This window comes from Oryctolagus cuniculus, chromosome 1 (genome assembly GCF_964237555.1).
Source record: "Oryctolagus cuniculus chromosome 1, mOryCun1.1, whole genome shotgun sequence".
Taxonomy (NCBI): Eukaryota; Metazoa; Chordata; class Mammalia; order Lagomorpha; family Leporidae; genus Oryctolagus; species Oryctolagus cuniculus.
The window spans coordinates 232680322-232694252 of NC_091432.1; the positions used below are offsets into that span (position 1 = coordinate 232680322).

At 58.7% G+C, this 13931-nt stretch overlaps 1 protein-coding gene across 5 annotated transcripts in view; it reads left to right on the forward strand.

The window, feature by feature from the left end:
* USP20 (ubiquitin specific peptidase 20) overlaps positions 1-13931 on the forward strand; it is a 36168-nt gene that overhangs the window by 7178 nt on the left and 15059 nt on the right. For 4 of the 5 annotated variants that reach the window (XM_051829502.2, XM_051829505.2, XM_051829506.2 and 1 more), the window contains exons 2-6: positions 3442-3553; positions 5576-5672; positions 10029-10082; positions 12377-12439; positions 12873-13004. In XM_051829502.2, the coding sequence (XP_051685462.1) occupies positions 5592-5672; positions 10029-10082; positions 12377-12439; positions 12873-13004 (330 nt within the window). In that variant the 5' untranslated portion in view covers positions 3442-3553; positions 5576-5591. Of the gene's footprint in view, positions 1-3035; positions 3172-3441; positions 3554-5575; positions 5673-10028; positions 10083-12376; positions 12440-12872; positions 13005-13931 lie in introns of those variants that run through there. The other variant, XM_051829503.2, reaches the window with a different exon arrangement.

A 13931-nucleotide genomic window follows, 5' to 3' on the forward strand; every position in this document is an offset into this window, starting at 1 on the left:
ACCAGGATGAGTACCTGGCTCCTGCCTTCGGATCAGCACGGTGCACCGGCTGCAGTGCGCCGGCCGTGGTGGCCATTGGAGGGTGAACCAATGGCAAAAGGAAGACCTTTCTCTCTGTCTCTCTCTCTCACTGTCCACTCTGCCTGTAAAAAAAAAAAAAAAAAAAAAAAGAAGAAAAAGAAAAAAAAAGAAAAGTCCATCTTTTGCCCATTGAATTATGCTAACGTCTCTGTTGAAAGTCACTTGACTGTGTATGAGTGCGCTTCAGAAACCTCATGGAAAATGTGTACTATGAAGACAACTACAGATTTTTGAGGGATTTTTTTGGGCACTAAAATAAAAACGTTACCCTTAACTCCACCTTTCTGTTGACTTTGAAGTCCTCGTGTGTTCAGGTCTCATGCTGGAGTCTAAGAGATGACGCCACTCGGTGCTGTTTATTGTAGCTTTAGAGTCTTGAAGTCAGATGGTCTAAGTCCTCCAACTTTGTTCTTTTTAAAAATGTTTTGACTGTGCTAAGTCTTGGTTTGTTTGTTTCCATATGCACTCTATAATCAGCTCGACCATTTCTGTTAAAAGCCTGCTGGGGTGGGAATGGGCGTGGTGGCGTAGCGGTTGAGCCCCTGTTGGAACGCCTGCCTCCCGTGTCGGAGTGCCTGGGATCGCGTGCTCCCTTCACTTCCGATCCCACACTTTGCTAATGCACACCCTGGGAGGCAGCGGGTAATGGCTCAGGTTCTCAGTCCTTGACGCCCGTGTAGGGGCCCTGTTGGAGTTTCCAACCCTGCCTATTACAGGCATTTGGGGAATAAACCAGCAGATGGAAGATCTCTCTGTGTCTCTGTCCCCCCTCATCCCCTGGGTCTGCTACTCTGCCTTTCAAGTGACTTTTTCAAGCCTGCTGTGGGTGCAGCTATGGGGTGAAGCTGTTAAACTGCCACTTTGGGCCGGCGCCGCGGCTCACCAGGCTAATCCTCCGCCTTGCGGCACCGGCACACCGGGTTCTAGTCCCGGTCGGGGTGCCGGATTCTGTCCCAGTTGCCCCTCTTCCAGTCCAGCTCTCTGCTGTGGCCCGGGAGTGCAGTGGCCCGGGAGTGCAGTGGAGGATGGCCCAAGTGCTTGGGCCCTGCACCCCATGGGAGACCAGGAGAAGCACCTGGCTCCTGCCATCGGATCAGCGCGGTGTGCCGGCCGCAGCTCGCCAGCCGCGGCGGCCATTGGAGGGTGAACCAACGGCAAAAGGAAGACCTTTCTCTCTCTCTCTCTCTCTCTCACTCTCACTCTCTCACTGTCCACTCTGCCTGTAAAATAAAATTTTAAAAAGTGCTAGATCATATTAATTTATAAAAAAAAAATAAGCTGCCACTTTGGGCACCTGCATCCCCTATCTGAGTGCCTGGTTCTCGAGTCCTGGCTCCACCGCCCATCCCTGCTTCTTCCTGATGCATCCTGGGAGGCAGCACACGATGGCTCAGAGAGCTGGGTCCCTGCCACCGATGTGGGCAGTGACTGGGAACTCAGTCCAGGTCTCCCATGTGGGCAGTAGGGGCCCAGCTGCTTGAGCCATGCCCTGCTGCCCCTAGGCAGCTGGTCTGGGAACAGAGGCAGGACTGCAGTTCGGGCACTGTCGGGAGACGTGCAGGCGGCCCAGGTGGAGTCTTTCCCACCACACCAAGCTCCTGCCCCGGTTTCTTTCTTTCTTTCTTTTTTTTTTTTTTTTTTTATGATTTTTCATTTATTTGTTTAAGAGGTAGAGTTACAGACAGAAAGAGGGAGAGACTGAAGGTCTTCTATCTGCTGGTTCACTCCCCAAATGGTTACAACGGCCACAGCTGAGCCAATACAAAGCCAGGAGCCAGGAGATTCCTCTGGGTCTCCCACGTGGGTACAGGAACCCAAGCCCTTGGGCCATCTTCTACTGCTTTCCCAGGCCACAGCGGGAGCCGGATGGGAAGAGGAGCAGCCAGGACAGTGGGTGGAGGTTTAGCCCACAGCACCAGCCCCCGTCCCGGTTCTTAGTGGCTGCCTGTATGGTGCAGCAGCAGGTGTTGTCTGCCCAGTGGCCTGCTGGGGCTCACGCACACCCAGTTTCCCTCCTTTTACTAACAGTGGTGCAGAGAATGTCCTTGTTAGGTCTCTGCACACGGCCTTGTTTATTTACTGGATTTGTGTTCCCTGCTGCTTACGCTGTTGAAGCTGTTGGTGATTTGTGTGCAGTTGGATATGGAATGGCAGCGTTCCCGGCTGGCGTTTGGAAGCTGAGAAGCCTGGTGATTCAGAACAGAGCTTGGGAAACTGAGGCAGCGGGACAGGGTTGTTCTGGTTGGCCCATGAATTAAGAATTTTTAAGGGGCTGGCGCTGTGGCGTAGCGTGTAAAGCCACCACCTCTGCAGTGCTGGCATCAGATATGGGCACCGGTTCGAGTCCCAGCTGCTCCTCTTCTGATCAGCTCTCTGCTATGGCCTGGGAAAGCAGTAGAAGATGGCCCTACTCCTTTTGACCCTGCACCCACGGGGGAGACCTGGATGAAGCTCCCGGCTTTGGCCTGGCCCAGCCCTGGCTGTTGTGGCCATTTGGGGAAGATCTCTCTTTGCCTCTGCCTTTCAAATAAATAAATAAACTTTTCAAGAAAGAGTGGGCCTGTTGCCGTCATCCTGGTCCTAGGTACCAAGGTCATACCGGGCTTCCACGGTTGCCAACCGTCCAGCTGCAGTCAGGGCACATACCACAGATGCTAAGAACACCACACACTGCAGCTTAAAATAGCATAGGACTGATGCCAACTCAGGGCCCTTGGCCTCCACAGAAAGGATAAAAAAAAAAAAAAAGCAAACCAAGAAACCTGTCTTCAAGTGTTCACATAAGAAGGGCTGGAATTTAGAACCTTGAACCCTGTCATTGTCATGTGACTCTTTTAAACGTTAGCTTCTAACTGCCTCTCCCTCTTTGCCCTGCCTGCCAAGGGGGGCTGCAGCCATGCCGATGAGCCCTGTGGTGCCATAGCCTGAGCTCACTGATGACCTGGGGGCCAGGGGCCCTGAGCTCTAAGGATGATCCGAGGGGCCCGGCCGTCCTGTCCAGAGGGCCCGGCCAGGCCGTGGCAGCCTGAGGAAGGCCCCATGGCCCCCTCTGCATGCCGTTCGAGGTCTCCTGTCTGAAGGATCTCAAAGGTGATGCCTGGTGGTGACCGCTGGAGGGCCCTGCGCTCCTGGACCCAGGAGGGGCGGAGCCTCTGTGCCAACTCTGCCCAGGCCTTCTTAGCTGTCCCAGGGGTGGTGGGGTTTTACTGTGCCTGCGGGTGGAAAGGAGAGCGTCCAGCCATGGAGAAGTTCACCTGCCCCTGATGCGAGGAGTTCTGTGCTGTTTTTAGCTTTCTTTTGGTGGTAAGAGTGGTTTTTGAATAACAGGACCTGCTTGTAACGCACTGGTTCGTCCCCCAGGTTCCTTGGCCACGGTCGCCTGTCACCCCAGACCACCGCAGCCCGTCACTGCCGGCTGTCCTGGGAGAATGTGAATGCTGGCCGCTTGCTGTGGGCTTCGCTCCGCCCAGAGGTAGGCCCCCAGCTCCGCTCCCACGTGCACCCCTCGAGTGCAGACCAGGGAGGGAGATGTCTGCCCCCCCCCACCTCTCTGTAACTCTGCCTTTCAAATAAAAAAAAAAATCTTAAAAAAAGGCAAGAGGAAGTCGGAGGTAGAGACAAGACTGGCTGTAGATATTCATGGACGAGGCCAGGCGCGGAGCCGGGGTGAGTCGCAGCTGTGTCCATCTTTGCCCGTTCAGATTCCCTGCGAGTTAAAAGGGCGCCAGTGAGCCCAGCTAACTTGGGTTTCCTGTTAGCGGACTGTGCCTGTCTGTGAGGCCTCTAGACAAGGGCTGGTGCCCTGGAGTGTGGAGCTGGGCACTATGGGAGGTTGCAGCAGGTAGCGTGCCTCGGGGCTGACGCCCAGCTTGGTCAGTGCCTGGTGTCCGGGTGTGTGGGCCGGTCATGCCCCAGCTGCCTCTGCAGTGTGGGCCACGGCGGGGGGACCATGGGGGCCTGGGGTCCTCGACACAGCCCTGCCTTCGACGGGATGGCTCTTGGCTCCATTTGCTTTTGTGGCTGGTTTGGGCCTTTCTTGGCAGCAGAGTGGAGCGCTAATCAACGGCCAGATTCCTGGGTCTGGTTCTGCTGAAGACGCCAGGCAGCTGGAAAAACTACTCAGTTATTTTTAAGTGTGTTTTGAAATAATTACAGGCCGGCGCCACAGCTCACTAGGCTAATCCTCCGTCTTGCGGCGCCAGCACACTGGGTTCTAGTCCCGGTCGGGGCGCCGGATTCTGTCCCGGTTGCCCCTCTTCCAGGCCAGCTCTCTGCTGTGGCCAGGGAGTGCAGTGGAGGATGGCTCAAGTGCTTGGGCCCTGCACCCCATGGGAGACCAGGAGAAGCACCTGGCTCCTGCCATCGGATCAGCGCGGTGCGCCGGCCGCGGCAGCCATTGGAGGGTGAACCAACGGCAAAGGAAGACCTTTCTCTCTGTCTCTCTCTCACTGTCCACTCTGCCTGTCAAAAAAAAACAAAAAAAAAAAAAAACAAAAACAGATTCACAGGAGGTTGTAAACAATACACCAGGGTGTCGGTTCTGTGTGCCTTTGACCCCGCGGCGACACGTCACTGAGATGTCAGTAGTGACGTTGGTGCCACCCACGGGCTCTCCCAGACCCCGCCAGCTCTGTGGGTGCCCCCTGGTGTGTGTGACCGACCCCCTCCCCACACGGGGCTTCTGGCCCCGCCGGAGGCGCCTACAAAAGCAGTGTTCGTTTCCCAAGGCTGAAATCTCTAAAATCTGACCTAAAAGAGAAAAAGGCCACCGGCAGAGGAGTGCGGGGTGGACGTTTGCCCCGAGGTCACCAGCGATGTGTCCCCGTTTTACTTTGATCTCTCTGTGATGGACGCGTGTCACTTACACAAACCGACAAAGCTGTTTCTCCGCCCTTGCTTGAAGCCTGTCGCCCAGAGCTGTGCTTCCTGACGACCCCCTGCTCCCGGGACACGTCCTCCAGAGGTGTGCCGCCTCGCTGGCTGCCCCGGAATCGGGTGTTCAGGCGGCGGCAGGTGGGGCTCTCCGGGACGTGAGGGCCCTGCCTGGGCACTTGGCCTCACGGAGGCCCCTGCCAGTCCTGCTGGCTCCCAGGGTCGGGAGGCAGCCTCTGCCACTTGCCTTTTTGACACCCAGCCTCTCCACGCTGTCCCCTCCCCACCCGTGCACTTGGCAGCGGTGGGCCCCTGGACTTGGCCTCCTGAAAGAGCAGCGGTTGTGGGTTCTTTGGCAGGTGGCAACCTGAACGCAGGCAGGGCCTTTGTCCTCCCTACCAGTTATTCTCTCATCTCACCCACTGCTGGCCCAGTGCTCGCCCTAGGGTGGCCCTGTGCCGGGTTCTGACATCCTCAGTCATGGAGAGTGAGGCTCGGAGGTCCAGCGTCCCCCCTGCGTCCCCCACTGCTCTGTGCAGAGCCAGGACTCCTTCCCCCGCCCTCCCCGGCTCCCACCAGCAGTGGCTGCCAGTAACCTTGAATCGCGTGTGTCCTCTCGTAGGTGAGCCCGGGCCACTATGGGGGACTCCAGGGAACTCTGCCCTCACCTGGACTCCATAGGGGAGGTGACCAAAGAGGACCTGCTGCTCAAGTCTAAGGTAACGGATCAGGCCTGTGGGCCCGGGGCATGGCCTCCGCGGCCTTCTGTGTAAACGGGAGCGCCGGCGTCTGTTCAGAGGCCTCCTGTGGAAGTGGGGCTGTGTCCTAGCAGCCGTGAATTACAGTCTCAGCCGGGCCACCTGGGAGCCACTGATGCTGTCAGTCCATTAGCAGCTGGCCAGGCGCACAGGGCCAGCCTCCGGGCGGTGGAATGAGCGCTGCCCCCGGAGCCCTGGGGGTGGGGGTGGGGCAGGGCGTGGGGCTGGGAGGGCGGCGTCCCCTCTGAGAGGGAAGACACGCACTTTCGATGTCACTTGTGCTGTTCGCGTGGCTCAGAGGGAGGGACTGTGAGCAGGTGGGTGGCAGGAAGCCCCTCCCCGGGCACGCCCTCCCTCCTGCCTTTCCGGTTCCTGTATGTGAATACAAGCAGGCGGCCTCAGGTTTCATGTTTCCCTTTCTCACATGGACAGTGGGTGCCGGGGTTGCTTCGTCCCAGAGCAGTGGGTCGTGGCGTCCTCTTCAGCCTGGTCAATCTGCGTCTCCTTGCATCGTGAGTCACGGCGTGGACCCGGGGACTGGTCCTTGCTGAGTGGCCCTGTGGACTCTGCAGCCTCCCACCAACACAGGCCGTGTCTCACAGAATGTGAGGTGTATGTGGGCAGGGCGGGGTGCAGGACACATGGGGTCCGATTCCTGGACATCCTGCCAGGTCCTCTGTTGAGCCCCGGATGGCCGAGCTGGCCGTGGGAGTAGCTGCTCTCGGCGAGACTTTGCTTCGTGTGTGTGGTGAGAAGGGGCAGCGGGAGGCTCAGATGCGAATGTTTGCCCCGCTGACTGGCTTCTCTGAGTGCACAAGCGTGTGGGCTCACGCGCAGAGAGGATTCTTCCTGCAGGCAGGGATGGGGGCGGCCCTGAGGGCGGGGGAGAGGTGGACCTCTGGGAGCAGGTACAGCGTGGGCCCGTCCTGCTGGGCCAGCAGCCCGGAGGTGTGTCCGTGCCTGGAGCAGGGCCAGTGCAGGCCCGTGGTGTCCTGAAAGGGACAGAACAAACCAGCACTGTGCTAACATGTCAGAAAGTGCAGGGCTGCCACAGGGAGCTCACAGGGACGGGGACACGCGTGGCCCCCGTCGTCGGGGCGTGGCTCCTGAGAAAGGGCGGATACCCTTTCTCCGTGGGCAGAGGCGGAGTCCTAGTGTGCTCAGAGCTTCAGAGCCCGGTGCTGTGGGGACGCCTGGCCCACCACTCTGTAGCAGGGCTGGGGTCCCTGCAGCCTGCAACCCAGGGAAATGCATGCCGGAGAATGCGCTGGTTACAGCCCTCGGGGCGGAGCCTTCACCGAGCCATGAGCCCAGGAACAGAGCTGGGGCAGTCAGCCAGGGGAGGGCTGAAGAAATCACAATGTCTGGTGCGAGACCCCGTGCGCACGCCGCGTGTCTGGTGTGGGACCCCGTGTGCACGCCGCGTGTCTGGTGTGGGACCCCGTGTGCACGCCGCGTGTCTGGTGTGGGACCCCGTGTGCACACCGCGTGTCTGGTGTGGGACCCTGTACATATCACGTGTCTGCCATGTGGGACACTGCACATGTCACACGTCTGCCATGGCGGACCCATGCAGACACCATGGCTTCTGGTGTGGGACACCTCGCGGACATCCTGGAGCCTGAGGTCTGGTCTCCGATTGGTCTTAGGTGGATGCCCACAGATAGGTCAGTAGTGTCGGGAAGCTGTGTCGTGTGACCGGATCTCATCTACTTTGTGCGGAGCGTGTCTGGATGGCCGTGCTTCAGTGTCGTAGCCCAGGTGCCCCCGTGTGCTCAGGTCACACACGTGTGTTCACGTGGGGAGTTACATTGTGAGAACTAGGCCTGCTGAGGTCACACGCGGCGTGTTCACGTGGGGAGTGCACATCGTGAGAAAGCTAGGCCTGGACTTCCAGTTTCTTGGAACCCAATACAATTTTATCTTCTTCCTTCCTTTCCCACGAGCTTTTCGAAGTCCCCTCGTGTTTACCGTTGAGTTTCTGCGAGAGCACACGATGCGTTTATAGTGAAGGTGACTGAACGCATCAGGACAGGTGCACTGGGGAGTGCGGGGCCGCACTGTGTCCGGGCCGAGGGAGAGGGAAGTTCCCGTGGAGGCCGCGGTGGGCAGGGCGCCCAGCCCTTCTCGGGGGAGGCTTGATGACCTTGGTGCTCGGGGGCCCAGGCTGCTCCGTTGCACAGGGAGGCCGCCGAGCCCCCGTTCTCATCTGTGAGGAGGAGGCTTTGGTGGGGCCTGCTGCCCAGGTGGTGCCGAGAGTTCCCGGGGCCGCGTACGAAGCCTCGCTGGATGCCCGGCTCGGCGTAGTGCCTCGGCAGGTGTCAGCTCTCCCTGTGACGGCGCCTGATCACGCAGCTGCTGCCGAGAGCCCACTCAGCGCCCACCTCACAGTTGCTGTAGGATCTCGGCTGGCAGTGGCTGTCCTAGACACGCACAGACAGAACTATGTAGGGCACCGTTGAAACTGCGGTAACAGAGACCCTGTGCGCACAGAACTGGCCAGAAGTAGATGGGGCTCTGCTTTCTCAACACGTGGCTTTCGTCTGACTCCAAGGGGATTGCTTCCTCTCCAGCCATCACATCTGCGTTCCAGCACATAGTAAGAGAAGGGCAGGCCGGCGCCGCGGCTCAATAGGCTAATCCTCCACCTAGCGGTGCCGGCACACCGGGTTCTAGTCCCGGTCAGGGCACCGGATTCTGTCCCGGTTGCCCCTCTTCCAGGCCAGCTCTCTGCTGTGGCCTGGGAGTGCAGTGGAGGATGGCCCAAGTGCTTGGGCCCTGCACCCCATGGGAGACCAGGAGAAGCACCTGGCTCCTGCCTTCGGATCAGCGCGGTGCGCTGGCCACAGCGCGCCGGCTGTGGCGGCCATTGGAGGGTGAACCAACGGCAAAGGAAGACCTTTCTCTCTGTCTCTCTCTCTCACTGTCCACTCTGCCTGTCAAAAAATAAAAATAAAAAAATAAAGAGAAGGGCAAAGATGGCACACGGCTCAGAGGTGGCACACGGCTCAGAGGAGGCACACAGAGGTGGCACACGGCTCAGGTGGCACGCAGCCCTCTCTCTGCCATCTCCTTGGTGAGACCCGAGCCCTGATACAGGGGAGCTGGGCAACGTTGCCTGCAGCTGGCTGGCCGTGAGCTTCGTTAAGACTCACGTGTTCTGTCATTAAAGCAAGAAGGGGAGAGAGATATGGGTAGGCAAGGAGAGGCCCAGTCAGCAGACCACCAGCAACCGGGTGCTTTCTGTGGTCAGCAGATACGGTGATGGACGTGCCAGGTCCTCTGGCCTCACAGGTGTAGCCCAGGCTGACCACGTGTCTCAGATCTGAACGGTGAGAGAGGCTTCAGGAAGTGCAGGAAAGCGAGTGGAGGGGCTGGCGTGGTGGAGGAGCTGGCTATGCCGCCGCCTGAGACGCATTAAGCGCTGGTCGAGTCCCAGCTGCTCCCCCGATCCGGCTCCCTGCTAGTGCCCTCGGAAGGCAGTGGAAAATGGCCCAAGTACGTGGGCCTCTGCACCCACGTGGGAGACCAGCTGGAGTTCCAGGCTCCTGGCTTTGGCCTGGCCCAGCCTCACCGCTGTGGGCACTTGAGGGGTGAACCAGCAAATGGAATGTTCCTGTGTCTCCCTCTCTGTAACTCGGCCTCTCAAATAAATAATTTTCCAATAAATATGTAAGTAAGTTATAGAGAGGAAAAGGCAGAGAGAGGAGAGGAGTGGAGAGGAAGGTGAGGGAGTCTATGAGGGATCTGCTTGTTTATATTTCAAATGATTTTATTTCAAATGTTTTACAGACATAGGATTAAAAAAAAATCTGGGGGCCGGTGCTGTGGCGTAGAGGATAAAGCTGCCACTTGCCGTGCCGGCATCCCATATGGGCGCCGGTTCTAGTCCTGGCTGTTCCACTTCCAATCCAGCTCTCTGCTGTGGCCTGGGAAGGCAGTAGAGGATGGCCCAAGTCCTTGGGCCCTACACCCACGTGGGAGACCAGGAGGAAGCTCCTGGCTCGGGGCTTTGGATGAGCAAAGCTCCAGCCATTGTGACCACTTGGGGAGTGAACCTGTGATGGAAGACCTCTCTCTGTGTCTCTGCCTCTCTATCTCTGACTTTCAAATAAATAAATAATCTTGAAAATTTAAAAATTAAAAGAATCTGAACAGTGACAGGTACCGTGCCCGGGGGAAGCTTGCTCGGGTGGGTGGGGTGCTGCAGAGACCCGGCGGGCGAGTGAGCCTCAGGCGGGTGGAGCCGTGCGTGCGACGCCCTCCAGGCAGGACCGGAGTCCCCGCGCTCGCTCACGCTCCACTCTGTCTCTCCAGGGAACTTGCCAGTCATGTGGTGTCACCGGACCAAACCTGTGGGCCTGTCTTCAGGTAAGGAACCCCCTGTAGCTCCTGTGTCGCCCGTGGGCACCGTCGGAAACTCTGGGCAGGGGCACAGGGCCACGGGTGAGTGCGTCCTTGGCCGGCCGCTCTGGCAGTGGTAAAAGTGACGAGAGAGAGGCGAGCAGGTGGGCTAAGGCTCGCGCCGAAGGATCCGTCTCTGTGTGCACGAGTGAGCGGTGGCGGCGCCTGGCCTGGAGCCCTGCCCCTCCCCGGCCTTTGTTCCCTCACCTGCATAGGAGGGGCCTGTGCCACGCCCGTGGGGTCCGTACTGTGATGGGCTGTGTGGCCCCGGGCCCCAGTGGTGCTTTGATGACTCGGTTAATAAGAGTAAAAGCCGACGTGTCGGAAGCTGACGGTTCCTCTGGGTGGTGGAATTACAGGTCATTTTTTTTCTTTGTACATCTGTAGCCTTTTTCAAATGGACCTCGAGTATGTGTTTCATTTTACAATCACACTAGCAATGGCCGTTACTTAAAATTTCTTTAGACAAGAGAACAGCACAGGCCGGCGCCGGGGCTCACTAGGCTAATCCTCCGCCTGCGGCACTGGCACACCGGGTTCTAGTCCTGGTCGGGCACCGGATTCTGTCCCGGTTGCCCCTCTTCCAGGCCAGCTCTCTGCTGTGGCCCGGGAGTGCAGTGGAGGATGGCCCAAGTACTTGGGCCCTGCACCCCATGGGAGACCAGGAGAAGCACCTGGCTCCTGGCTTTGGATCAGTGCGGTGTGCCGGCTGCAGCAGCCATTGAAGGGTGAACCAACAGAAAAAGGAAGACCTTTCTCTCACTCACTCTCTCTCACTGTCCACTCAGCCTGTCCAAAAAAAAAAAAAAAAAGCACAGGTATAAATGAGATGGCCCGCAGGGGTCGGGGGTGAACGCACCCAGTATGGCTACTCCCGTCGGACCTGTCAGCCAGGGGGAAGTAGACTTCGAGGCGGGACACTGTCCAGGCCCCCAGGGGACCACAGGATGTGAGGCCTGGCCCTGCCTTGGGGGACCCCACAGCCCCTCCAGAGACAGGTGTGGGAACCTTATGCAGAAAACGGTGCCTGTTCTGAGACTCCCCTGCCTGTGCTGACGGCAGGTGGGTGTGACGGGCAGGTGGGTGTGACGGGCAGGTGGGCGTGATGGGCAGCTGTGGTTGCCAAGGGCAGAGGCCTGCAGGGGAGGCCCTGGAGCTGGGAGGAGGGTGGGCAGCTCTGGGATGGGAAAGTGCAAGGCCCCAGACAGGGTCCTCAGGGGCGTGTACGCCACGGCCCCCACCACCTCGCTGCTTATTCCGGACTCACTGCACATCCCGTGTGCCAGGCCGGAGTTGTGACTCAGCAAGTTAAGCCGCTGCCTGTGACGCTGGCGTCCTTATATGAGTGCTGGTGTGAGTCCCGGCTGCTCCACCTCCCATCCAGCTCCCTGCTAATGCTCCTGGGAAAGCAGCGGAAGATGGCCCAAGTACTTGGGCCCTGCACCCATGCGGGAGACCCAGGTGGAGTTCTAGTGTCCTGGCTTTGGCCTGGCCCAGCTGCAGCCATCGCGGCTCTTTGGGGACTGAACCAGTGGGTGGAAAATATCTCTCTCCCCGACTCTTTTTTTTTATATATATAAAAGATTTATTTATTTATTTGAAAGTCAGAGTTATACAGAGAGAGAAGGAGAGGCAGAGAGAGAGAGAGAAGGCTTCTATCCACTGTTTACTCCCAAATGACCACAACAGCCAGAGCTGAGCTGATCCAAAGCCAGGAGTCAGGAGCTTCTTCTGGGTCTCCCACGTGGGTGCAGGGGCCCAAGCACTTGGGCCATCTTCCACTGCTCTCCCAGGCCACAGCAGAGAGCTGGATCAGAAGTGGAGCAGCTGGCTCTTGAACCGGCGCCCATATGGGATGCCGGTGCTTCAAGCCAGAGCTTTAACCTGCTGCGTCACATTTATCTTTCAAATAAATAAAATCTTAAAAAAAAAAAAAAGAAAAGAAATGGTTCTGCAGTCTAGGGTTGCCCACCACACATGTTGGCCCCAATAACTAGCTCATCAGAAAAAGGGTTCTGGTGGAGGGAGAAGGTCTGGGATCCCAGCAGCCAGGCCGCAGCTGCACCCTGCCTGGGTTCCTCGTGGGAGAGTGGTCTTCCAGGGCACCCTGCCCAGCACAAACTGCAGGTGTAGACCATGTTCCCCCAGCGTGACGGTCCCACTCCCATGCAGGTCTTGGTGGGCGGAGAGGGGCGGCGTCTTTGGGGTGGGGTCGGAGACTTGCTGGGTTGATGCCATCTGCTGCCCTCCCCTCTCCCCAGGTCGCCTGCCCCTACGTTGGCTGCGGGGAGTCCTTTGCTGACCACAGCACCATTCACGCACAGGTGGGTGTGGTGGCTGAGAGCAGGGCTCTGCAGGCAGGCGGCCTGCGGTTCACACCCCAGCTCTGGCCACCTCCCAGCTCCATCTGCCTGCTCTGGGCCTCAGTGGCTGGGGCTGTAGAATGGGGATATTCACAGGAGAGGGACTGCAGTGAAGCCAGGGGCGTGTGGGTACTTGGCGCACATGCACCGGCTGACAGGTTGCAGCCCTTGGTGTTCCTGTCGGGAGGGTGAGCAGCGGCTGGGCGCACAGCCCCTCCCTGGAGGCTTCCTGAGGCTGAGCACACAGCCCCTCCCTGGAGGCTTCCTGAGGCTGGGCATACAGCCCCTCCCTGGAGGCTTCCTGAGGCTGGGCGGTGGAGGCAGCCCCGATGCAGGCTGGGGCCATCCGTACAGCCAGGGGATCCTTGACTCCATTTTGGGTCTTATCCCCTAGGCCAAAAAGCACAACTTGACAGTGAACCTGACCACGTTACGGGTGTGGTGTTACGCCTGTGAGAAGGAGGTGTTCCTGGATCAGCGGCTGGCGGCCCCCCCACGGGGATCCTCGCCCACGTTCTCTGAACAGGTAGTGGGGGCGGAGGGCTCAGTCTGGCTGCTGAGGACTGTGAAGGTCGGGTCAGCACTGTGGGGCACGGACCAGTGCATCCCCCATGCAGTCTGGTCCTGGGTTAGCACCTTGTCAGCAGACGCTCGCTGAGCCCAGCTCCGCACCAGGACCCCGTGAGGCAGTGAGTGTGCAGGACTGGCTGTCCACATGGAAGGCAGGGGTTGGGATGGGCCCAGGCTGTGGGTTGCGTGTAGACCCTTCCCTGCCCCATGGAGGGGGCTGAGCAAGGCCACAGGCAGCCCCCGGCTGCTCCGGGTCTAAAACACACCCTAAGGAACCACAGGTGGTCCTCATGGCTGCTTCTCCAGGAGAGCGTTCCTGCCAGCCCTGAGGGCCTGCCCTCGGCAGGGGCAGGAACCCTGCTGTGCCAGGGGCTGCCCACATGGACACTGGGGAAGCTGGAGTCAAGCCTGCATCCTCTATCAGAGTGCGTCCTGGGAAGCAGCAGGTGTGGCCCCGGTGCTCGGGTCCCCGTCACCCACCTGGGAGACACAGATGGAATTCTGGGATCCTGGCTTTGGCCTGTCCCAGCCCTGGCTGTCGCAGGCATTTGGGGATAAACTGAGAGACGGAAGATCCTGTGTGTGTGTGTGTGTGTGTGTGTGTGTAGCATGACTCTACCTTCCTGGAAGATGAAAACTAACAGTCCTCTTTTTAAAAAGGCGGCCAGCGGGTACTGTGTTGGTCTGTGGCTGCGAGGTGTTCATGAGTTTTACAAGAAGGCTGTGTTTGCACGCACCGTGTGCCACTCTGTTAGTTACAGACGTGCTTGGCAGTATAGGCTCTGCAGGTGCACGTGGACAGGAAATGAGATTGTGTTGTTTCTTTGTTTCTTTTTTCCCAAACTTGTTACGAATGAAGTAAGTTTGTTATTCATTATTGCAG